The sequence below is a fragment of the Lygodium microphyllum genome, chromosome 29 (genome assembly GCF_053477565.2).
Source record: "Lygodium microphyllum isolate KBCC chromosome 29, Lygodium_microphyllum_v1.1.10, whole genome shotgun sequence".
In the NCBI taxonomy this organism is placed as follows: Eukaryota; Viridiplantae; Streptophyta; class Polypodiopsida; order Schizaeales; family Lygodiaceae; genus Lygodium; species Lygodium microphyllum.
In genome coordinates, this window is record NC_141163.1 from 26,648,272 (window position 1) to 26,674,156 (window position 25,885).

At 41.0% G+C, this 25,885-nt stretch overlaps 2 protein-coding genes across 5 annotated transcripts in view; one reads left to right on the forward strand and one right to left on the reverse strand.

Annotated features, from left to right (window-relative positions):
• The window catches only part of LOC148010464 (uncharacterized), a 64,707-nt gene that overhangs the window by 33,205 nt on the left and 5,617 nt on the right, over positions 1-25,885 (forward strand). For all 4 annotated transcript variants that reach the window (XR_015689435.1, XR_015689434.1, XR_015689433.1 and 1 more), the window contains exons 6-9: positions 19,092-19,188; positions 19,294-19,360; positions 19,451-19,549; positions 19,627-19,716. Coding sequence is in view for 1 of the 4 variants with exons in the window: in XM_087671148.1 (XP_087527274.1) it covers positions 19,092-19,188; positions 19,294-19,360; positions 19,451-19,549; positions 19,627-19,716 (353 nt within the window). In the remaining 3 variants the exon portion in view is untranslated. The remainder of the gene's footprint in view (positions 1-19,091; positions 19,189-19,293; positions 19,361-19,450; positions 19,550-19,626; positions 19,717-25,885) is intronic.
• Positions 16,306-16,983, reverse strand: LOC148010465 (uncharacterized). The gene has a single exon (XM_087671029.1). It carries the CDS (start codon positions 16,981-16,983, stop codon positions 16,306-16,308), a length of 678 nt encoding a protein of 225 aa, XP_087527155.1.

Genomic DNA, 25,885 nt, shown 5'->3' on the forward strand with positions numbered 1-25,885 from the left:
CCATATGCCCAACATATGCTGAAAATTACCAGCCAACATAACGTAGCATAAGACTCACAAATAATCTCAAAAACATTACCAGATTATCATGTGACATGTCCATTTCTCATGAGCTCAACTCATCTGGCAAAACCAAACCATAGTATAGCGAAAACCAAGCATAAACCATGGCTAAAACATCAATGGCATCATAACATATGTTGTTGTCCATGGAACTAGATATAAACCATTGAAAACTGAGCATTATCTGATCACCTATTGATCTGAGAATTGATCACAAATTGTTGCAAATGTTACCCCAAACTGATTACAAACTCATTACAAAAATTGACCAGTAATCAATGCAAAAAATGATGCATAATTGATCCAAAAAGTGACCATAAACGGTTCTTAAGCTGATAAAAAATTAAGTTGAAACTGATCAGAATTTTTGTCTCAAAATTGAGGCAAAATTCATGCTAAATTGATCATAAGTTGATGCAAAAGTTTAGTTCCAGTGCTCGGGTGAAACTTATACTCATCTGCATACATCTTACGGTGACCAGTACACTAAGTAGTAATCTCATGGCAAACATACTGTTAGCGCAATACCTTGGATGCATACTGAATTACATCCGAGATCCACTACATACGAGAGTTGTCCATAACTGGAGGGGGGGAAGTGCTACCTCCCCTTTGAGCATCAGGCAAATACTTGGGATCCTTGCTCTGTTGAACCTAACGGAGCCCAAACTAAAGTTGGCTCTAATTGAAAGGCATCTAGGTAAAGTTGCAACAACTGAGGATGGTCTGCCAAGTCATCCTCTTCCATCCATTTGGCATCCATTGGTGAATAATTCTGAAATTTCACCAAGTATCTCTTGGAAACTTTACCTTCGACCTTTCTTTCCTTATGTGCCAAAATCTGCTCAGGTACCGAAATCTCATCTCGCTCCTCAACCTCAGGCTGAATTTTTGCAGACATATTCTCTGGCACATCACCATGAAAATGCCTCAACAAACTGACATGAAAGGCATTGTGTATCCGCCAATGTGGAGGTAATTTCAGCCGATATGTCACATCGCTGATTTCTCCAACACCTGGAAGGACCCATAGTATCTCATACTCAACTTCGGATACAATCTTTCTCTTCCTTTCATCTTTTTTGGCCTTGCCTTTTTAAAATGCAGCAATATGTAATCACCTTTTGCAAATTGCAAAGCATGTCTGTGGCGATCAATTGCCCTCTTTTGCTTTTCTTGCGATTTTTGAAGTGCATATTTTTCTCTTTGCATAGGCTATATCCAAGTTTTCCACATAACGATCAGCCTTAAAGATCTTATCCTTAGTTTGGAGAATAGGTGGTACCTTCTTGCCACCCTCAACCACCTCAAATGGAGCTTTGGCCGTAGAACTATGCACTGTGTTGTTGTAAGAAAACTCAACCAAGGGAAAATACTGCTCCCACTGTGTCTTGTGGTCTGAAACATAGCACCTCAAAAGATCTAACACAATGGAATTTGCTTTCTCAGACTAACCATCTGTCTGCGATGGAAGGAAGATGAGAATTTCAGCGTGGTATCCATATTCTCAAACAAGCCCTTCGAAAATAAATTGGTCATTTGGGGGTCTCGATCACCAATGATCGACTTTGGCATACCATGATACTTAAAGATGTGTTGCAAAAACAATCATGCCATATGATCGGCCTTTATTTTCTTCCTCATTGGAACAAAATGGGCTTGTTTGCTAAACTTGCTAATGATAGTCCATATCCCATCATTCCTTGTAGGTGTCTTAGGAAGCTTAAAAATAAAGTCCATTGCAATGCTTTGCCAAGGCCTATCTGGAATAGGCAAGGGCTACAATAAACCTAGCATCTTTTGCCTATTATGCTTTACCTTTTGGCATACGGTGCATGTCTTAACAAACTGTTCTACATCATGCCTCAAAGCTAGCCAATAAAAGAAATGCTCCATTACCTTGACCGTGGCATTAATACCTCTGTGTCCTGCATATGGAGGAACATGAATTTCAGTGATAACTCTAGGCCTTGACTGCTTTGTGACACACAGTCGTCCATTCATCATCAGAAATACATCTCTTAGTACAAAGTGTTCATGCCTTTGGCCATTGCAAAGCTGTAAAGTCCGAATCAGCAACATATTGCTCTTCCATGGCATCCAAGTCAGTGTGATAAACAATGTTGACGGCTGAAATTTGCGGCTTACGTGATAGTGCATTAGCCACAACATTCTTTTTACCATCAATATGTACAATTTGAAAATGAAACATAGAGAGAAAATTTGCCCATCTCATATGCTTCTCTGACAACTTTGTTTGTGTTAGAAAGTATCTCAAAGTTTGATGGTCTGTCTGCACTATAAAATCAGCCCCTAACAATAATGTTTCCATGTAGACATTGCATGAATTACAGACAAAAGCTCTTTCTCATAGACTTGCAAATTCTTTTCAGCACCGTGGAGAATTTGGCTCTCATAAGCCACAACTTGGCCGTCTTGCATAAGAACATCCCCAATGCTGTTACCACATGTATCACATTGAACTATGAATGACTTTCTTAGATCAGACAACACAAGCACAAGATCTGAAGCCATCTTTTCCTTTAACTTTTCAAATGCTGAAATTGCTAATGCTTCCATCTAAATGGCACATCCTTCTTCTGCAAGGCATGCAATGGAGATGCAATTTCAACAAACCCGCGTACACACTTCCTATGTAGTAAGAACATAAACCCAAGAAGCTACGGATCTCATGCACATTTCTCAAAGATGGCCATGATTGTATTGCCTCAACCTTTGCAAGGTCCATGAGAATACCATCAGCTGATACAATGTGCCCCAAAAAGTGGATTTCATGCACGAAGAATTTACTTTTCTTGTCATTGATAACCAATCTATCCTCACGCAGTTCATTGAACACAATGTTAAAGTATTTTCTATGCTTTACATTGTTCTTTGAATAGACAATCATGTCATCAAAGAAAGTGCCCACAAATCCTCTATGTGGCCTGAAGATACGATCCATCATCCGACTAAAAGTGGTAGGAGCATTTGTAAGCCCAAAAGGCATAACTAGAAACTCATACAATCCAAAAGATGTCCTGAAAGCTGTCTTAGGCACATCTTCTAGTCTAATGCGTATCTGATGATACCCACTTTTCAAATCTATACAGCTAAATATGATTGTCCCTTGCAGTCTATCCATAACATCATCGATCCGAGGAATCAGAAAGTGATTCTTTATTATGATCTCGTTCAGAGCACGATAATCAATGCACATACACCATGAACCATTCTTTTTCTGTACCAAAAGCACTGGGGAACAAAAAGGAGATGAGCTGGGTTTTATCAACCCTTTTTCTAACAGCTTATTTACCTAACTCATAATCTCCTCTTGTTGGGCTGCACGGACTCTATAGGGTCGCTTATTAGGTGGGCTACTTCTGGGGATAAGATCTATGATATGATTCTCTGGCCTTTCAGGCGACAGATACCTTGGAAGTGATTGAGAGAAGCAATCAACATACATTTTCAGAAATGACATGCGATCCTTCTCTAACCTGGACATGTTTCTAACATTCTCACTATCATCTTTATCCTTAGTAAAAACCAAGTACGGTGAAAGATGATTTTTTATTACTTTAGAAATGGCAGTTGCAGATACAATAGGGACAGATTCACCTTTCAACTTTACATCAAGTGTGAGTACCTTTCCCTTATGCTGAATAGTGATTTTTTTTGCACGAGAATCAATCACTGCATGCATACAGTGACACCATGGTATATCAAGCAATACATCACAACCCTCAAGTCGAGCAATGAAGAACTCTTTGCTGTCCACATATCCTTGTATGTGTAACTGAAGCTTTCCAATGAGCGGTGTGACAGGCTCTGAATGGCCTTTACATGCCATTCCAACTTCCCCCGTGGGTCCCATCTCATCCTCTTTGATGCCTAGATGAGCGGCCATATCAATGGAGATGAAGTTGGCTCATGCACCATTATCAAAAAATTCAATGCATGTTAATGCCTAATTTTGCCCCATGCTTTGCATAACTCAGTAGCATCATCGTTGGGCTGATCACTAACAACATCGGGCACCAATCCCACTGATGTTTTGGGCTTCTTTCCTTTAGAATCTCTCTGATTTTCTGATTTTCCAGCTTGCTGCCTATTGGCACAGTCCCTTGCAATGTGACCCTCCTATTCACAAATAAAACATTTGTTTGAAGCCATTCCCTACGTTGTGCCAATGTTTTCAAGCCCTTTCTTTGTTGTTTTGGCCTCTTTTCAGGCTGATATTCAGATCTGTCCCTTTTCTCAGGCTTAAACAACTTTTTATTCGGCTTCTCCCCACCCTCTAGGAAGCCCAAATCCTTTCCACGCAGCAAAGCATCGGCTGTAGCAGCAGTCTCTATAAGCTGGGACATGCTAGACACGGTGGATTTAATGTAAAAATCCCTAATTTCTTTGGGCAGCCCACAAACATATTTTTCCACTTGCTCATGAAGGGGTACGGGGCGATAAGAAGTAATAGGCAGTAATGCATCCCATAACTTCTTATTATATTGGTCCAAATTCTTACATTCCTTAGCATCCAGCTTATTCCAAGCTGTCATGATGTCCATCTCAAAGGTACTTGTCAACCAATTCGATGCAAACATTTGCTTGAATTGTATCCACGTTGACGGTGCTCTACCTTGCATCAAAAGAGTGGACCACCACTATAATGCATTCCCTTTCAAGAAAGTGGCTGCCTTTTGAATCTTTGAGGACTTCGTGAAGTTCCCCCCTGAATAGGCTGCATCAAACTGCTGAATGAAAGTCAAAGCTTTCAGCCTATCTTGTACACCGCTGAAGGACTCAAACTTTACTCCTTTTCCACCCTCATCATAGTCTTTTGTTGCCCCTTTGGGTGTCAAGTTGTCACATACTGGTTGCCGCAGAAAGGGTGCATTTGCTGAATTTACATCAAAACCAATGCCAAACGGAGCATTTGTATGACCAACATTCATTTCTTGAGCCCCATAAGCATTCGGGGGTGCAGATGCAGTACCAAACACGCTACTTTGTGCCCTAGGCATCAAGCCGATGTTGCCATACATAGGGTTTTGCATATTTTCGACCATATCTGAATACATTGGGCCTTGCACTGTGCTGCATACCATAGGGATTTGTGCCATACATTCTTGTATGCGGTCCTTGTCCAACCATAGCATGAAAATCATGCTTCCACCAAAATATCATGGCTGCCCCATCATAGCATGAACGCGTGGCTCCATTGGATTGGCACTTCCGTGATGGCCTTGCATTTGCATTCCTTGCCCCGTAGGTACCAACTGTTTTATTTCATTCGCATCTTTGGGATCTTCAAATGAAGGGTTTGGCATTATCTTCGGTGTATCTTGCTGTCCTGAAGGAATAGAAGATGACTTCTTCTTCTTGCCTTTCTTGTCTTCTTTGAAGCATTAAAAAATCAGGTAAATTGAGGATCCTTTGCCAATTCAGCAAAGAGGTTTGCTGCTGTCCTCATCTGATTCTTGAATTGGTCATCAAATTCCTCTTCACTTTACTGGTTATCAGCCTCCTTATGCCTTGAATGCTGTGCATCTTGCCTAACAACAACATTTTCAGCTTGCTGTCCATGGTTTGAGCCTTGTCCAAGGTCAGACATTGCATTTCCTTCATTCCCATGTGAACATTCATATTGAGAGGCATCATCATTGCTTGAGTCCATCTCACTGTATGAAGACACATTGCTGTAATTTCTCAGCTGCGAGTAAAAATCAGCACTAGTACAAAGCTTTGGCTTGCAATCAGGTGCCTTAGCCCCACCAAATCAAGGGATTGAGTAGTATCCGGGCGATGGAACCATGTAACGAACCTTCCTTCTGTAGATGGGTGGTAAACCCTTGATTACAACTTAATTACAACAACAAACAATTAATGCAAATCTGAAAATATAAATTTACCTACTGATCTTGGACAATGCATACCCGATTGGCCCCAAAATTGGCGCCCCTTTCGGTATCTCTTGCTTTATTGAGAAGAAGTCGATTTACAATGGGATTCTCCCAATCCCTTTCGGTATTCCAACTCCCCTTGCTGTTCAAAATCACCAGCAAGTCTTTAATTTGATTTGCCCCTTGATTCAAGCAATCAATTGGCCTTCACCCGCTTTGATGGAGATGGAAAATTGTCCCAAATTCAATTATTTGCTGGTTCCTCCACAACCCTAATTTTTGTTGCATATTAGGGTTTACAGCAGAGAAATCTGAAATTTCTTAGTCTCCAAGGGTCCAAATGTTGAGATCTTTAGAGCAAGGGTGTGAAATGACTGGGAGATGAGAAGGAAAGCTGTAGAGAGAGAAAATTCAGAGTTTTGTTGAGAAGAATGACTGAAATTCAGTCAATTGCAGCTGTTGCCCTACCACAACAGCATGTAGATACAAAGAATTGAAGAAAATCAATCGTTTACTGCTACTGCCTTGTCTCAACAGCTTGTAGATGTTGTCACCTGCTGTTGATTGGTCTTCTTCCGCCCTTGGCTGCCTTAGAAGGTCCTCCAGTGGCTGCAAATCAGACAAGCAGCATCTCCTCCCTCTCTCTTGCAAGCTGAATCTCCCAAAAATATCTCTCTCTAGTCTCTAAAGACGTTTTTCAGTCTTACATGGGTATTTTTGATAAGTGGCAGCCTTCCCAAATGGTTTTTCCAACATTATCCATAATTAAAGATTAATTTTCAGTCTTGAAATACTGAAAATTAATCTAATAATTATTTTGGTGCCTTGAAAAATAATTTGATTGGCCAAAAATTAAATTGGCTAGGCACCTTCCATTCTTGAGTGTCTTTGCACCATCTTTGACCATCAGATTGGCGTTAGGTACCATTAAACGCTACTTCTCTAGTGTCATCAACTGCACTTATGGTCAAATGAATAACTGGCACGAGATACCACCAAGTACGTGTGCGGCATAACTTGGCAACTTTTGCCTTTGACATCCCGTGATTTCTTCGGGTCTCGGGCTTGTAACTTTACTTTAATCCCAATTGCACCTCACATGTGCGACATTTACTTAATCATGTGATTAAAAATTAATCCGCATGTTAAGTGAGGTTTCAAAAATACATGTCCTCATGACATACACCCACATGTATCGAGAGAAATCATCCACTATTAAAAAGAAGTAAAGCGCACGATGTAAGTTGGTTATGGGTATCAGGCCATAAAGATCAATGTGAATTAATCTCAATGGAGCCTCAGCTTTATGAGTGGACTGCTATGGGAATGGGGTATGGTGTTGCTTACCTAGTTGACATGCTTTACAGACCTCTCAAGATAGCTTCAGGTAGGGAATGCCATCAACCATTTGGCGACGTGACAACTCACAAAGAGTTGTATCCAAGATGTCCTAAACGGTAATGCTAGAGACGCTCAATGCTCGAGGGCTCCCGTGCAGTGGCTAAAGCCTGGAAGTGATGGAACTCTAAGTTCTCGATTGTCTGCATGGTAAGAAAGTGCGTCAGGTGATAGAAGCTAGTAAGCTATGCGTTATCTTGAGCAATGACTAAACTAGTCTTATCATCAATGACTTCTATTACAGTCGATGTAAAGAGTGCCTTTTGTAGCAAGAGATGCAATCCATGGCAAGTTCCCAATATCCTTCGACAAGTTATTCAAGCAATGCGCCATGCATGGATTAAAGGTGATATGTGGATACACTGCCATTAAAATGTTTCCTGCTGCCCTGTTTGTAGGTTCACCATCTGCCACAAACTGCACTACATTTTCTGCCCCAACAGCTTACACTGCCTCGCACCACTCGGATGCCAATACATCTGCACTCTTTCCAGTCTCTGAAGCATCATGACTACCAATAAAGTATACATCTCCACGAGAATATGCGACAATGCCATGTATGGACCTATGGCGTGCGTCACTCCATCCATCTGCTATCAATGTCACTCCATTTCTTGCCCATTGATTGCGAATATTTGTTGTTGCAATCTCTATGGTTGCTTTCTCCTTCTGAAGCAATGTAGTCCTGATAGTTTTTGATGAAGGGGGCTTATATGTGGGTCCATACTCTGCAATCTTTGTTACCATATTTAAAAAATAAGGTGACCTGGCTGATTTGAATGCAATATGGTCATGGTAAAAAAAGCGTGCCACTGCTGTATCTGTTTCCTCTTTTTTCTCCCTCCTCGTGTAGAAGATGGGCTCTCACTTTATCAGCCCCACTAGTGCGAGCATAAGAGCAAAGTTTGCATTTCCAAGGGCGAGCCCCTCCACCTCTCAATGGCACCCTTGCATCTACTCATCCCACCATGACCAAGTAGTGCTTCGACTTCATCGAGTTGTTGACGAAGTACCTGCTGAGGATGATGAAGATCCCATAGATGTCAATGCTGCCATCTATATAAAAGTGACAAATAATTAGTAAAGTTCAATAAAATTGCAGAAATTTGCAGCCAAAATTTCAACATGCATGTGTTAAATTTTTAGCAATGCTAAAAACGCCAGAACTTTGGTGCTATTTCAGCCTGCATTCCTTTTACTGAAAATGCCACAAATTTGGGGCATACTAGCCTGCATTCCCTTGCTGAAAATGCCCCAAAATTTGGAGTATTTTCAGCTCCCAAACTTGGGACAATGACTGTCTCAAAATGCCCCAAATTTGGGGCATTCCAGCCTGCATTCCCTTGCTGAAAATGCCCCAAAATTTGGCGCATTTTCAGCTCCCAAATTTGGGACAATGATTGATTTAAAATGTCCCAAATTTGGGGGCTCTTTTAGATCCCGGGATGATGGATCCCAATCCCCCAAATTTGTGGACAGTGCAGCCAAATTTAAGTCCCAAATTCCAATCCTTGAGAAAGGCCCAAATTTTGGGGCAACTACCAACAATTGAAGTCTGATCCAAAAGCCCCAAATTTGGGGGAGAATTGAGATAATGATCCTCGAGACCTCACCTGATCGCGGGCATGAGTCACGCCAAGCAAGAGAGGCGGGCCAGGCAGGCGGGTTCCGAGAGCAGGTGGGAGTAGGTAGTGGGGCCAGGCGAGATAGTCGGCGGGATAGTCGGCAAGGCAGGCGGAGCGGGCGGAGCAGTCGGCCGGATCAATGTGAGCCAGGGACAGTCGGCGGGAGTGCAGTTGGCGAGTAGGAGCAACAACGCAATTGCAGTCGGTGGGCAGGAGTAGCACGCAACTCGCGAGCATCGGGTGCAGTCAGCACGAAATGGGCCAAGCAGTCGGCGGGAGCGCAACGGGCAATAGGCGTCAAACGAGCCCGCTCAAATAAAGGTTAAAAAAAAAAAAAGTCTTGTATTGGAACGGCTCGGAATGGGAGGGAATGGGCTGGAACGTTCCACCAGCGTTTCTTGGACTCAAACCTCTCGGAATGTGTTAATCTGTTCCTATGTGCTGGAACGAGCGTTCCTTGTCTCTATGGTGGAGAGACTAGAACAAAAGTGTTACCATAAGGTGTTGAAGGTGGAGGTGGAGGCATTGGGACACGGTAGCCTTGTCTAAGAGTTAGTTGGGGCACAATAGAATGACCAAGTGGTTCACTAGGTAAAGCCATAAAGGCAAACTGTGGTATCAAGTGATCCACACTCCAAGAATGCCTTGGAGGGGAAAAACTCGAAAGTGTGTGTGTGGGAGGATGATCTCCCATCACGGGTACACCACCCGAATAGAAGAAAGGAGTCCTAAAGACTGTGCCTAATGGAGGACCCCCTAGTGTAATGTGCGGTGAATACATGTGCGCACTTAATGGAAACTAAAAGGAATGTGCAGCGTAAGATGAGGGAGGGATGGGTGGGAGGCCAAATGGATTTGTGATGGGTGAAGATGTAAGAAATATCATTGGTTCCTTTTGTCCATTAAATGCAGCAGAATGAGATGCACCTACTTCAGTATGACCATGAGAAACAAAATTATTTGAAGGAAAAGGAAGAGAAGAGATACAAGTTCTTGCTTCTTTTTCTTATATTTTTTGGAGTTTTCAAAGAAATATCTATCTTCCTTATTACTTCCAAACCAAAAAATGTTATGTATTACCCCTTCCTCAAGAGATATCCTAAACCATGAGGAATAAAAGAATTAGATACCATAGAATCAAAAACAAGATTGTGCATACTTGGCACTGGAGAAAAGAAGTAAGATGGAAGTGGTATGTAATCTGTGCCAGTTTCCACTTGAGGATGGCTAGTCCGAAGTGGAGATTCCATCGTACGTGCATGGTCAATAGTTTTGTGCACCGAATCTAAAGAAACTCAAGCTTTCCTTCAATTTGATGCTGAGCTCTATGCATAAGGATGCGATTGTACTCGGAAGCTGAAATCTCGTATGGTCGATAAACTCCACGGTAGTTTGAAGTTTCTCCATCCTTGCTAGATCTAGCAAGGGCAAGTTGGGAGGCCCACTCCTGCTCGTTTCTTGATATGCTTGGCTCTGGAGTTTGGAGCGGTGTGTTGGTGTTCGAAGTTATCTGAACCTTCTGTTGTTCTTGCTTTTGCGAATGGGCTCTTCGATTAAGTTCAAGGTTTCTCAAAGAGAACTTGGCTTTGATACCATGTGACGAGATGCCCTAAATACAAAAACATAATACCAATCGCACGATAAAGGACAAATTGATAACACAGAACATAGTTAGGGTTAGGGTAACTTAAAGACAATGAACATGGATAATAATGAAATGAATGATTATTGAATATACAATGCTCATGTAGTAAACACACTGTGCGGAGAGTGAATATTGTACCACAAACTCCTGCATCTTGAGGATTAGGGCAGGGGTAATGAGCTGGAGAGTGTCGTACTCTGAATGGATCCCAAAACGCAGTAAGGCAGGCTCCCAATGTCAAACACTAGCAAACGCAGCCAAGGAAGGCTGGATCTGATGCACACGACAGTACAGGAGAGAGAAAGACTAGAAATGTAGAAGAGAGAGAGAGAGCCTAAAAACGCAGGTGAGGAGATCAGCAGCAGCAGTTAGCAAGCTGAAATTAGCTCTGAACAGTGTGTAGTAGATTGAAAACAGGCGCCAAATTGTTGTAGACAACAGTGGCCAGCTTGGACTGTGATTAAGGGAGATTAAGTTGAAAGAATTGAAATATGCAAAGACGAGATTAAGGGAGAGTGGTGGGCTGCATGCCTATTTATAGAAAGTTTGCAACACCCAAATGAGGATTTTGCATATGGGACACAATAACTCTCTAGGATTGCATTTTTTAAAAAAATAAAAGGTTTGCTTTATTAACTAAGCATGTTTTGGGGCTGTTTAAGTTAAGCTAATGCATTTTTAGCTCAACATTACGACTACGAAGGCCTATCTCAATATGAAAGATATCAATGTTAGTGATGCAACTAAGTCTATGAAAGGTAACATATCACCTATCATTCAAGGATCCATCCAAGCAGTGACTTCAAAGTCTCATCATAGACAAGCTGTCTCCTCTTGTCCTAAGAGTCTCTCCATGGAGAAATTAAGGAGAAAGTCAAAGAACTGGCTATTTCCATGGTAGCTAAGTCTCCAAAGATGCTTCTAGCAAAGGAAAACAATGGTAAAAGAGACTTTAAGCTTGGAGAGAAGGGCATCAAGTTTGACATTTTCTATGGTAAGAGAGATTCTCGGAAAGCTGTGTCTTTTACTAGACAATTTGATGCTAAAACTAACTTTTATTGGTGAAGATTATATAGAAAAATCAATGATTAGGATGGTTAATTGCATATGGAGGATGTTGCTTTAAATTGGTGGCTCAAAGTTGTTTAAGAGGGAAAGGAACATAAGTCTTGGAAAGAGCGTAAGGAGATGTTTAACAAATAAGTTTTTGCCTTCATCCTTTGAAGCTAATGTGCAGCAACAATAGGATGAGCTGAAGCAAAGCCATGGAGACAATGTTGAAACATATATTAATAGGTTTGTAGTTGTTTCTCTTAAATATACATCTCTTAATGAAGTTCCTTTCAACATGGAGATGAGAGTTTATCCATGGATTACATCCAACGATACGGCAAGCTATCAAGATGATAAAGCCCTAATACTTTGAAAGCAGCCCTGGAAGCTAAAGGACTGCATATGCCATGGATGCTTGGTAAAGCCTTCAAAAGAAGAACCACAAAGGAAGAAGACCAAGATGTTTGAACAAAAGAAGTCAAATAAATAAGAACCAAAGCATAAGGATCGAGGCACACTATCTTTGCCATCCAAAAAGAAACTAACATATCAGCAATTATTAGTTTATACAAGAGAAGGATGATGTTTCTCTTGTGGAGAAAAAGGACACATAGCTGGTCAATGTCCTAATTAGGCAAAGAAGGAAAACCAACCCTAAAGACAATTCAAGTCAAAGTTGTATCCAAGGATCCTTGCAACAGGATGAAACTCTATCAGAGAAACGGAAGCCATTTATGGCTTGGGGTGAGATTGCCAATTAATCTATCTGATTCATTTTGATCTAGAGACTACATGCCGTTATTTCTATCCTTGGACTATTGAAGCTCTACATCTATCAAAAGAGAGGTTTGGAATACCGGAAATGCTAGGTACTCCTTTTCAAGGAATGGACTCTGAAGTTACTTCCATTCTTGGGAAACTACGAATTGAGATAGGAGATTATATAAATCATAAGAGTTTTGTCATGAGAGATCTTAGTCATTGTGATGTTGTATTTGGAATACCTTGATATAGAATAATAGATCCAGTCATCATTGATTGGAATCAAAGTAAATTTAGATTCCCTTTCAAGGGTAAAAATGTATCTTTTGATATGGGAGTGGACAGAAACTCTATTTCCATCTTATCCTATGTACAAATTTGTAAGGCAATGAAAAAGTCTATTTTCTAGTACTTGATTTTTGTGAAAGATTCTAACAAAGAGTGTAGAATTGAAAGGTCCATCTCAGATATGAATGAGGAGTAAATCAGTTTCTTGAGGGAGTATGAAGATTGTTTTGCAGATACTTGACTAGATGAGTTACTACGAGAGAGGTTAGAAGATCATCACATTGATCTCATTCCTGGGAGCTCACCCCCAAATAAGCCACTCTATCGTGTGAGTCCAATACAACAAGAGGAGAGTAGATGAATGAGCTCTTGGAGAAGGATCTAATAATATCAAGTTCCTTACATTTTTGCTCTCTAATCCTCTTAGTATAGAAGAAAGATGAAACTTGGTGCACGTGTGTGAACTACAAGGCCGTCAACAAAATTACAATTCGGGATAGGTGAGTAGTTTAACTGAGCCGCTGGGTTGCAAAGAAGAGCCACTAGCAGTTTGGCTGAGCCACCAGGTTGCAGAGAACAACCGCCAGCAGTTGGGAGGAGCTGCCAGCAGTCTGGTGTTGATGCAGTGGAAGAAGAAGAGAAGTGGATGTCGAACTCGTCACCAGTATTTGCCTTCATTGGAGCATAGGATCTTGTCGTTGTTTGAGCAGATCCAACTCTGATTCGATTTCAAAAGATGACGTGCTAGCAAGACAGTAGGGTTTGCGGGGAAGAACACAGATTGAACTCCGTAAATACTGAGAAGAGAAGAGAAGAGAGAAGAAACACTGATGAATGGAATGATGAAGAACTGAATCATGGAGTGAATGTGATACAAGGGAACAAGGGTGCCATAGCACAAGAAAGATGATGAAGACAGCCACAAGCCATGAACCGCAATGTCCTCCTGAAGAGATGTGAGGGTAGTAGAGAGACTGGAGAGAAGAGGTGACAGACTGAATGAATCAGTCGCAAAGAATGAGTGACAGAGGCAGTCTATAAATAGGCAAGAGATTGTCTAGGGTGGCGCTTGGAGGGAGGGTGCCGGCTATCTAGGGTGGCTCCCCATTGTGGGCGCCTAGCCCCTTTTGGGGCTGTCCACTATGAAACCCTAAATGCAAAACGCAAAACCCTAAACGCAAAACGCAAAACGCAAACTACATGTGAAGGATTTCTCAATAGTAGATGGTTGCAAAATGTAGAAAAGAATGCTATTACTTATGTAAAGGAGTTAATGGCTATCATTCAAGCTTTAAAAGATTGGAGATGCTATCTTTTAGGTGGATAATTTCTCATGAAGACAGACCATGATAGTCTGTCTCATTTTCTTAACCAACTAAATATTTTTGAGAAGCATTTTTGCAGGTCCAATTATTTAGCTCAATTTAACTTTCAAATACTGTATATTTCGAGGAAGCAAAACAAGGTAGTTGATACCCTATCAAGAAGATCTCAGATTCATGCAATGTCCATGATTCATAATATAAATTTCACTTGTATGAGGGATATGAATGCTTCTGATGAATATTTAAAACCATATGGGAGAGTTTACAACTTGGTCAAAGGGTAAATTCTTATATTATCAAAGATGGATTTTTTTAAATGGAAAATAAGTTATGCATTACTAAAGATTTCATGTCTAAAGTAATGAAAGAATATCACGTGGCTTTTTACATGGCTCATTGTTGTATTTTGGCCACAACCAAGGCATTTGAAGTGTATTTCTTTTGGCCAAGTCTTTATTTAACAATTTGTCAAAGAATGTCTTGTGTACCAAAAGATTAAGTTTGATTGTTGAAAGCTTATTGGGCTTTTGTAACCATTACCAATTGTGAGCCAACCTTAGGAAAGCATTGCTATGGATTTTATTTTTGGCTCGCCAAAATCAATGAATGACAATGATGGCATATAGACTATTATTGACAAGTTTAGCAGACATGCTTATTCCATTCTAGTCAAGAAAACTATGAAGTCTAATATATGGCTAGAATATTCATTCAACAAATCTTTAAGTATCATGGGTTACCATAATTCATCATAGGTGATAGAGATCCATAAATCACTAGTCTCTTTTGGCGAGCTCTTTTTGAAAATTTGGATACAAAGCTTACTTTTTCTTCTTCTTATCATTTTCAAAAAGACGATTAAAGTGAGATAGTCAGTCTTACAATATTGGATATGTTGAAGTGCCATTGCCATGAAGCCAACCATCAATGGAAAAAGTATTTATCTTTGGTAGAATATGCTAATAACAATACACTTCATACTTTTATAAGTCAAGCACCATTTGAGATTAAGAATGGAGAACCACTCTTACTACCCTGTCTCAAAACAAAGGAGGAGATATTTCATGTCTATAAGTTCATGCGTAATATGGATACAACTCTTATCCAAGTTAGATGAGCTATCCAAAGATCTTAAGAAAAAAAAAGAAAATGACAGATAAGCATTGAAGGCACTTGATTTTCCAAAAAGGAGATTGGGTGTGGTTGAAATTTGACAAAGTTGCTTTGACACATGTAGTGCAATCGAGGATGATTACAAGGATTGCAAGAGGGTGGTCTATCATCAAGAGGATGTGAAATTTTATTGCTTTGCTTAGCATTTGATTAGAAGTTAATCAAATGTGTAAATGTGACTTGCTTATATAAGGTGCAAGTTAATTATTTTAGAATGTGATGTAAAGAAGTACCCTAACATAGAAACACAAATACAAGCATAGGATTAGGGTAACTCAGAGACAATGAAGACCATAAATGAATGAATTTGTATAATACGATGCTCATGCAACAAACACACTATGCAATGAAGAAACATTGTACCCTGAACTCTCGTGTCACGGGGACTGAGGGAGAGGTAATGAGTTGGAGAATGTGTTGTACTCTTAACGGATCTTGAAACACAACAAGGCAATCTCCAAGATGTTAGACAACAATAAACGTAGAAAAGGATATATTGGTGGATCAATGTTGGATAGACAATAGGAGAGAAAACTGCAAATCTAGCAGGGTGGTGATGATGTGGTAGGTTGTCAGAAGAAGAAACATAGATTTGTTGATGTGGTAGTCCGTACAACAGCATAAGATAAAACATGCAGTAGTTGTGCATGTCGCCTGTTGTAGATGATGTGGCTGTTGCAGCAAACACAATAAAAAGTGGTGTAGACTATGCAATGGAGGTTGGTAGTAAGTGTTGGATAGATCTGGACAATTTTGGGTAGACTTGGTTGAGATGTCCTTAGTAAACGGGGTGTGGGCAGCGAAGCTAGAGCGCCCGAAGCCTGCAAAATGAGATTGACTGAATGGGAGGGTATGCTGTCTATTGATGCTTCCTGGTTTTCTAGACGAAATGCACTTTCCTACTTGTATCCCCACATGTTTGGTAGTCGGCTACCTTTACATTGGTGTGTTTCTGTGTACATTGCTATATCTATGTTTCGGAAGCTATCTTCAAAGTAACCAACATCCAAGTGCAAGGCCCCATTACAATTCCATATTTACATCCGAAGTGTCTCATAGGCCTCGTACCGTCATGAAGTCCTTTTTTCAGTGATGATGACTCGTCCATCCCTATAAACAGCCCACTCTCCCTCTTTGCGAGCCTCCAATACCTTGGGCATGTGTTCTCTGCGATATGCTATCTGTGTTGGGGTAAGGTCCTCATCCAAATAAATCTTCTCACCCTTGAGGGTTCTCCTCTTGGAGAGGAAGGTCTTTTTTTTTTCTATGTCTCCAAAGAGAAGAATTAGAGCCTTGGACTTAGAGTCCTCTTTCCCCATTCTCCAAGCACTAATGATAGGTACGTCTAAAGCCCCAATTTTGTCAGCAAGTGTCTTAGCATCTTCTTGTGGGCTGCTCTTCTCCTCCCATCCTACTACCCGTACATGTAAAACCCTAGTCCGTCTCCTAGCCTCTTCTTCCAAGGTAGCATTCATTACTTCAGTCTTGTTCACTGATGCTCCCTTATTCTTTTTTATTGCCTCAATCCATGGGCTGGCTTCTTCTATCTGCTTCTGTGTTGTCTTTGCCACTTCTGCCCATGAGTGAACCTCCCTTTCACATGCCTTCAAAGCCTCTTTCTCTTTTTGTAGTTCTTCTTGCACGTTCATTTCTTTTTTCTTAAATGTATTCAATTCTTCCCCCAGTTCTAAGATTTCAGCTTTGTAGGCATGTACAACTTTCAGCATTTCAGTTTTCAGCGTGTGCATTTCGGACAGCATTTGTGCTTGTAGGTCATTCTTAATCTTTATCTGCATGTCTTGCATTTTGCCCTCTGATTTACTATCAATTCGGCTTTGACCTGCTCTCGTATTTCTTTCTCTAATTCTTGTCTCATAATTCGTAGTTCAGAGCGAATCATGAGATGAATTTCTTCGTATTTCTTTTCATTCATGGTGCATGAAGTCTTTCCATGCCTGTCAAATGCTGGGGAGACGGTCCAATCACGAACGCTACAGCCATACGTCTTGTACCATGTGTTCTTAGAAGGGTTGTTGAACATTGCTTCCATGGATGGTTGTGTTAGTTCTTAATCAGATTCGTCTCCCAGATATTCATTTTCCACGGTTTGATGCTTGCATTTGTCTACATTATCCATCTCTCATATACTGTGTGCAAAGCCACTCAACTTGTACTTTGTATTGTCAAATCAGAGCAATTTCTGCTATTTCCTGCAAATTCCTGCAAATTTCCAAGGTTTCCCCAACCCCTCACTAAATTTTTGCAAGCCCAGTAATCTTTTACGAGCCCAAATGCATTCATATTGTTTTCAGTTACTGCTCACAATTGCATTCTCTGGTCACAGCTTCTCACGTTTGCATTTCCTGCTCACGACTGCATTCATTCAAACCAGTGTGCGAGAGACTGCTCACACGACTGCATTCCCTGCTAACCAGCATGCAAGAGACCCTGCTCACGACTACATTCATTCATTCATTCAGGCCAGCATGCGACAGAGAACGATTGCATTCTCTGATCACAATTGCTCACGACTGAGTGAGAGAGACCTGCTCACAATTGCATCCATCACGCCAGGTACATCACCTTACGCTAGGTCCTTCACGCCACGACTCTCACGACCAATGAATGTAACGCCAGCAGTCAGAGAGAGCCGTCACGCCAACAGCCATCAGAGTACCGTCACGCCAGCATCCGTCACGTCAGAGAGCCGTCAGGTCAGTATCCGTCATACCAGCAAGCCGTCAGAGATCTGTCACGTCCAGTATCCGTCACGCCAGCATCCGCCAGAGAGCCGTCACACCAGCATCCGTCACATCAACATCCGTCACGCCAGCATCCATCAGAGATCCGTCATGCCAGCATCCATTACGTAAGAGAGAGAGAGAGAGAGAGCCATCATGCCCCGTCACGCCTGAGAGTCGTCATGCCAAAAGCATCCCGTCGTCACGCTAGAGAGAGAGAGAGAGAGAGAGAGAGGGCAATGCTTTTGTCTAGACAGTTTTTATTGGAGACCTCCCTACTGGTGACATGGTGCAGCCAACACAAGGTTGCTAGTGGCCATTGCATCTTTTCATTTGTTCTGCATGTGTGGAGATTGTATCTCAGATTTTTTCTTTCTTGTTGGTTGCTAGATAGATTTGGATATTATTTCTGGAATTTGGGTCTTAGTGACATTGACATTGCAAATAAATGTTATTCTAGCACGGGGCTCGGCAAGATAATTTCAGATTGACACATTGCAGCTGCAACATAGTTGTCTGTTTCATTTCTTATGTTGGATTGGGCTTTGGTGCATCTCGTGTGCTAGAATGCTCTATCTTTGACTTTGTCTCTAGATTTCATGTTCATATTGGTTTGGTGGCTTCTATGGTTTTGGCAGGGTTTTCATCCACAAAGTGGCCATTCCATGGTTAGAGGTTTTTTGCATGACTTTGGTCACGGGTCCTGTGTCTTAGTGTTCAAGAGCTTCAACAAGATCCATTTTCTTGCCAGCAGACTTGTGGCTTTTTTTGGTTTAGTTAGCATTGCCCGTTAGGACATAACAATTCTACTGTCACGTGGTGAATCATTGTTCAAAATTACTTCTAGTTTTCTTGAGTGAAGAGGTAGGCTTTTGAGCAAAGTTGATTTTTGTTTCTTTCCTTATCTGTGACGAGTGATAAAAAGCAACCCTTGCTTTTGTTTAAAGTAGTCCTTGCTTTGGGGGAACAAAACAGCGATGCTCTAGTGTATGCTTGTGCACACTTGTTTTTCGTGGCTAATGTCTTTTGCATGCTGTCCGGATGGCCTCTTGTACATCTGATTCATGTTTAACTCAACAACCTTTATGAAAAAGAGATCCAAACTGTTGTTTCAGAAAACAAGAGGGCTGCTATAGATGCTTTTCTGAAAGCAGCTGGAATATTGAGGTGTGTAATGAGTACTGTGATGACACAGATATCAGAAGGCCTTCTGTGAGTAACACTTCTGAACTGTTAAAACTTTTTTTCTAAACTGTACAGCTATAAAAGAAATCTAGTGATATCAACTCATGGCCTTCGATTGACGTGGCTTTGCAGGAAGAGGCTACCGGCTGATCTAGCTGAGGGTACACTACATGCATTATGCATGCAAGCCTTAGGTCAAGTGAGTGAGACCATTCTGTTCTATTGTGCAACATGTATTTGTCAATCCCATATTTATTCATTCTAGTGTCTTTTTAATCACAACTTTCAGGCAATAGAGATCCAGCTGAGCTTTGCATTGGACAATGCTAAGGCAACTCTTGCTGTGAAGCGACGGCTAGCATGTGAATTGTTGAAATGTTGGACACAGGTTTTAATCCTACTTTTGTGCCTTGTTAAAGTGTCCTCCATTTCCTGTCTAATTTGTCTTTTGATGTGAACAATCAGGTGAAGGAAATGATCTCTACTGTATGTGTTGGGGGTACATGGGGCTCAAAGCACATACATTTCGTGAATTGGAAGCTGGCAGAAGGAAAGGTATATTATTGCACTCTGTCAAATGAAGACTTTTTTACTTAGAACTTGAGGTACGGCAAACAAGGTATAGCTCTTATAAAGTTCTTTGAATTGAAATGAACTATAAATGGTTCAGAGCACACCCTCTATCATTTCAGTGATGAGATGATCTCTTTGTACATTCAATTGGCCACAGAAAGATTCGTTTTTGGCCTGGGGTTTTAGGGTGGGGGGTAATGTTCATTCAATAAATTTGCAAAGCTCAAGCTTATACTTTCTGATGGCGAGCTCTGTACTTCGTGGTCTTTCTATGTTCAATTGGCCACAGTAAAACATTCACGTTGGCCCTGGTTGGGGAAAGGAGGGTTGGGCCACAGGATCAGTTAGTAGATTTGCAAAGCTTAAGCCTATGCTTTCTGACGGTCAGCTGTATGTGCTTTGTGTTGGAAATATGCGTGGATCAAAGCAGATCCTTATTATGAATTGAAAGCTTGCAGAAGCAAAGGTAGATATCAATTGCACCTATTTGTCATATGAAGGTTTCAAGGCACAACAAGCAAATTATGCAAAATGGGAAAGTTATTGCACTATCATGTAAGTGCTTACAGTTTTTGTATCACCTTAAACCATTCATGTCAATTGTGAGTTGATCACTTTTGTTGCAGTCTTAGAAGTCACTGTGCTTATGCTATGCACTTGAGCCTTGAAAGGTTGCACAGTTCCTTTGGGGAGCCAAATTTTCTGTTCATCTTTCCTATGCTGTTGTAGACACTACTTGAAGCAGGCTAGTTGGCTGACCTGGTAGTGAGTGCTGAGCCTGGTGTTTCATCAGGCTCCAGAGTTTTCCTGGTTTTATGTACTCATAGCAAATGTTTTGCAGGGGAAAACGAATATGGCCCTGTTGCTTTGGCGTTGATCAGATGTCAGTCTACATTATTTTATCAAAAGTAGTATAGAATGTACAACAAAGAAAGACTTCAAGTAGTTCAAAATGCCACAATATTAACAAGTATAACTATTAGTTGTTTTTCTTTAGGGAAGCCGAAACACATTGTATCAAAAGCAGAGCATAAGTTTAACCCATCGTTTCACAAGTAGAGTGCAAGTGTACGGGCTTCAGATTTACAACCTAAAATAATGTAGCAAAAGGCATTCTTAATTCAGAGCTACACATCTGGAAAACCATTCTTGAGTCGTGTGAAGGAAGAGAGAGAAACTTAAACCCATCTTAGCATACGTTACTTCAATTTGCAAAGGGGTCTGAAGCTTCATGCTGATCGAATTTGCATGGAGTTTTCTTTGCAGACAAAATCCATGCGGTAACTCAACAAGATTCTACTACTTGAAAAAGTGAAGAATGCCGCACTTGTAGATGAAGGTTGTCCTGAAACGGTCAGACTGAATTCAGCTTCTGACAATGGTGCAGCTGCTTTACTGCAGGCCTAGTTTGAATACATGCAGGTGAAGGGCTGCAAAGGGAGATGAACGGCTGGAGGAGTGCAGACATACCAAGGAGAAATGGTATTTTCTGAAGCTATGGTGAGGACAAGAACCATGGAATAAAGTTTGACTTTATTTGAGATGCCTATCATCTACTACACCCAAATATTAACCGATTGGGCATGCATCATCTCTGAGTAGCTTGATTCAGGGTCATCGTCAGGATCCCTTATCAAACACAGCATAAGGAGTTTATGGAACGGTTGGTGTTGAGAAAACATCATCCAAATTGGAAATGTTCAAGCAGTATTGATGGTTGGGCTGTTTCAGTGAACACAATACAGAGCCTACTCGAACCATAGGGTGGACTATTAGCAGGTTAGTCAGTTCATGAGTGAGTCTCTGCATTTCTGAGCTGCTTATTATTTACCAGACATGATGTAGACTGGTTGCATTATTGGTGCCTGCATTTCTGTACTGGCTGACTGATATTTTGGTCCTATTTGGGGCTGAGCGACTGTATTTTGGGGATGCTGGATTGCTGGCCAGCCATTTCATGTTAGTAGCCTATATTTAGGCAGTTTCTCCATGGTGTAGACTGATCACATTATTGGTGCCTGCATTTCTGTACTGGTTGACTAATATTTTGGCTCTATTTGGGGCTGGCCGACTGTATTTTGGGGGTGCCAGATTACTGGCTGGCCATGTTTGTAGCCTATGTTTAGGCAGCTGCTCCCTCCTCTAGTCATTCAGTCATTATCAGCATACTTCATACCTTCAGGTCTTGTGGAGAGAGGGAGCCAGTGCCTACAGCCAGTGACTTGCTGTTGTTCTTTACTGTCTCTTGTCTTGCTACATGGATTCCATTTCCTGAGCATTTATCTTCTGAGTTCTTTTATAGTATTCTTCTTTATTCGCAATGCTTCTCTTTCCTGTTGTGTTTGTGCAGTCTAATACAGCAGATTCTCATGCTTCCATTGCTGCATCCTATTCTGAATGGCACAGAAACATGAAACGGGGAACAGGGATGGGGATGGTGATAGGGACACCAACCCTAGGGAACAAGGACATGGGAACATGAATGGCATTAAAAATTCATGAAAAAAAAAATATTTCACTCATAATTCATGCGGAGTATTAAAGCGAAGGTATACAATCCACAAGGACAAATCATTTAACTTCAAAGATATCATGCATTATTCTAAAACTAGTCACTATAAATTGAATTATAGCTTATAAGGCTTAAGAGTCAAGCTAGTCAATTGTATAACACATAATACATATGTATTAAACGATGAACAATAAACTAAGTTGAAAGAACATGCCAAGAAAGACTATAGATATGAAGTCTAATCTCTTGATTGAAGCAAAATGCGGCATGCCAAAATAGCCCAAAGGGAAATTGCAAGAAAGTACAAATTTAATGCCAGTATGAAATAATGGCCCAAGTATCATAGTGTTATCAATGATCATATACATGTGTCATGATAAGCAAACTAAATTAAAGATCATCATGATCTAAGGCTGCTCCAGACACTCTTAAAGTGCTAGCCTCATGATCATGTGTACCATGAACTATTACATCTCTCTCAACATCAACATGTGTCTCCTCTTCTTGTTGCATCTTCCACTCAATGAATGGATCAAGCTTTGTAGCAGTAATAAATACCATATACCGGCTTTTTTGTCCCTGATGCATTACGTGAAGATTTGAAATACATCTCCCCATGGAAATAAGCGACCATGCCATGAATGGATCGCCTCCATGTATCACTCCAACCGCTAGTAATCAATGAAACTCCATTTTTAGCCTATGGGCTCTTCTAGTCACAGTTGCTTGCTTAACAAGGCGGTTCTCCTTGTCGAGCAAAGTGGTGCGTAAGGTCTCTGATGATGGAGGCACATACGAAGGATTGTACCTCCACTCTTCTTGCACATCAATTTGAAATACTCTGATCTGGTTGCATGAAATTGAATGTGGTTATGATAGAAAAAAATGAGCCATTGATGTATCCACCTCTTTCTTCTTCTTTGGATCCCAACTAGCATCAAGTGTGCTCTATCTATATGCAACATGTGGCATTGGTGTCATGGCAAATGCAAAGCTTGTAGTAGGTGTGGAGGTAGTACTTCGTGATACTGATCTTGCTCTAGACATAGCTGATGGGGGGTGTTATCACAAAAATAGCAAGGTTAATTGCAACGTGTCGTGGTCTAGATGCAAGATAAGCTTTTTGACTTGCTACATAGTCATGAAGCTCCCTTTGCTTCTCCAAGGTCACATTAGGAAAAAACTGTACTTTTAAATTTGGCTCATGTAGGAGATGAGCTCATGCCTAATTATACATAAGAAGAAACAAGATGCAATGGTTATTCCATATTCTAATATTTAAGAAGCTTTGGAAAATTAATATCAATGAAAATTCAAAATAGAAATGCTCAGTTCAATGGTTTACCTTGTTTGCTCCACTAGTTTACTTGTATGGGGCAAAGCTTGGACCTTCTTTCTTGACCCACGGCATGACAAGGGGACAGGAAGATGAAGCCATTTCAGGGCTGAAAGATGAAATAAAATGGTTGAAGAAAAGGGCTGACTGTTGCAAGCAAAGGGAGAAGGGAAAAGAGAGAAGAGAGAGGGAGAGCTTAGAAGAGAGAAATGGGAGAAGTGAGAAAGAGAAAAGAGGAGAAGAATGGAGAAGAGAACTAGGAGAAGAGGGAAGTGGGAGAAGAAGGAAGAGGGATGTGGAAGAAGAAGAGAGAAGAGAAGTTGGGGTGTGGGCTGTTGGCAGGTGTCTGTTGCACAATGCAGCCGGGCTGTTGGAGCTTGATAGGCAATGTGGCGTCGTGGACCTATAGGCAGGCAAGTGCGTATAGATGGGAGTAGTTGCAATAGTAGGTAGGACTTCAGAGACAGGCAGGAGTGGGAGCAGGCACGTGATTCGGTTGGACCTTGGTAAGTGAAGTGCCACGTGGCATTCCCTATCTGTATTCTTGATAGGGAGCGTCCTGTCCAAAAGGGACATGATTTTGGATACATTTTGGGCGGGGGGCTGTTTTGGCCATTCCCCATCTCTATGTGACATGGTATCATATGTTTGTACTTGGGGTCTTGGTGCTGTCTTTTGCTGCTGCAGGTCTGCCTACACCTTTTTGTATTGTTGATCTCTTCTGCCTCTGACTGCTGCGGTGCATCTACACCTGGGCGACCACTTGCAAAGCAATCTCGGCCTGTTTTCTGCTCCTAATACCTGCATTTTTGTGTGCTGCAGTCTGTATTTGCTGTTTCTTCTCTGCTTCAGGGCTGAGACAACTTTTCTAACTGCTGTACTGATGCTTGATTTGTCTGCATTTTTGTGAATGACATCTGTGTTTTCAGATTTTTGTCCTCTACAGGGCTGGGTGACAGTGTTTTCAGGCTATTTTCTGCATTTGGTGGCTGCTAACTTTTTGAACTTTCCCTGGCTGCCTTTGATCAGATCTTACCTGCTTGATCTCTTTTCAGCAGTTGTTTTGTGATCAACTATTCTTGACATTGTGTGTGACCTCTTGACAAGTACTTTTTGGCTGAGATTTGGGCCATCCTCTCTCTCTGCATCTCTTCTTTCCTTTATGTTCTCTTTCTATCCTGTATAGTGGCACCTCCCTGTTTTGTTCAATTGATGATAAGCTTAAAGATTTTGATTATCTTGGTTGGAGTGCCATGATGACAACATGGTTTGTATAGAAGCACTTGTGGTATGTTGTTTTAGGAGCTATCATGCGCCTTTGGATGCCAAGTACTATTCCACTAGATTGGGATTGTAACAACTACAAGGAATGAGTTCTTCTTTGGGAGATGGATGATGCCTATGCTTATTTTGTTCTTATTTAATGCATCTCTAAAGAGGTTTTTTTGATAGTTGCTCGTTGTAGGATAGCTTCAGATGTGTGGGAGAAGTTACAGATGTTGTACAAGGCTCCGTTGACTATGCAAGCTATGACCCTCTATGATCAACTCCAAGCTATGAAGTTTGAGCCTAATGATACAATCTAGTCTTTTTGGCTTTGGGTTACACAGGTATAGGATTGGCTTCGACACATGAAATCTGTCCTTTCAAAGGTTCATCTTGTGGGGATTGTGCTCTATAAGCTCCCTTTGGAGTTTAATAGAGTAGCCGATACTTTATGGGCTCAAATATTGTTAATCCTTGTCAGCTTTACTCATATGTCCTCTATGCTGCTTCAACATGAGTACAATTACAGGGGAGGCTTTCATCTCAATATGGTGGCCAATAGGAGGCTTTGGTTGCTTTAGAGAGAGGTGATAGGAAGAAGAAGATGAAGGTCTAGTCTTATCACTGTGGTAAGAAGGGATATCTCCATAAGGATTTATCGGACTTGAGCATATGTTAAACTTACACATACAGAATTAATATCTTGAAGTGTGGGCTAGATCCTCGAGAACATACAATTATAATCAGCAAGATGGCATGATCATGAAATGTTTGCACAATGTAAATGTGTAGGCTAACAATGTAAAATGCACATATCTTTGTATAGAAAACTCATATTAAGGTTCTAGCATTGTTTTTATACCATACTTGTAAAAAGCTTTTAATTACATCCATATTTGGAGTAAGAGGAGAAGGGGCTAAATTTAAAGGGATCCCCAAATTTTAGAAGCCTCGGATTGGCCCAAAAATCCAAAAATAAGAATGATATTTTAAAAATGGTACGTTGTGTTTTGGCAATGCTTACTAAATTTGGTTGT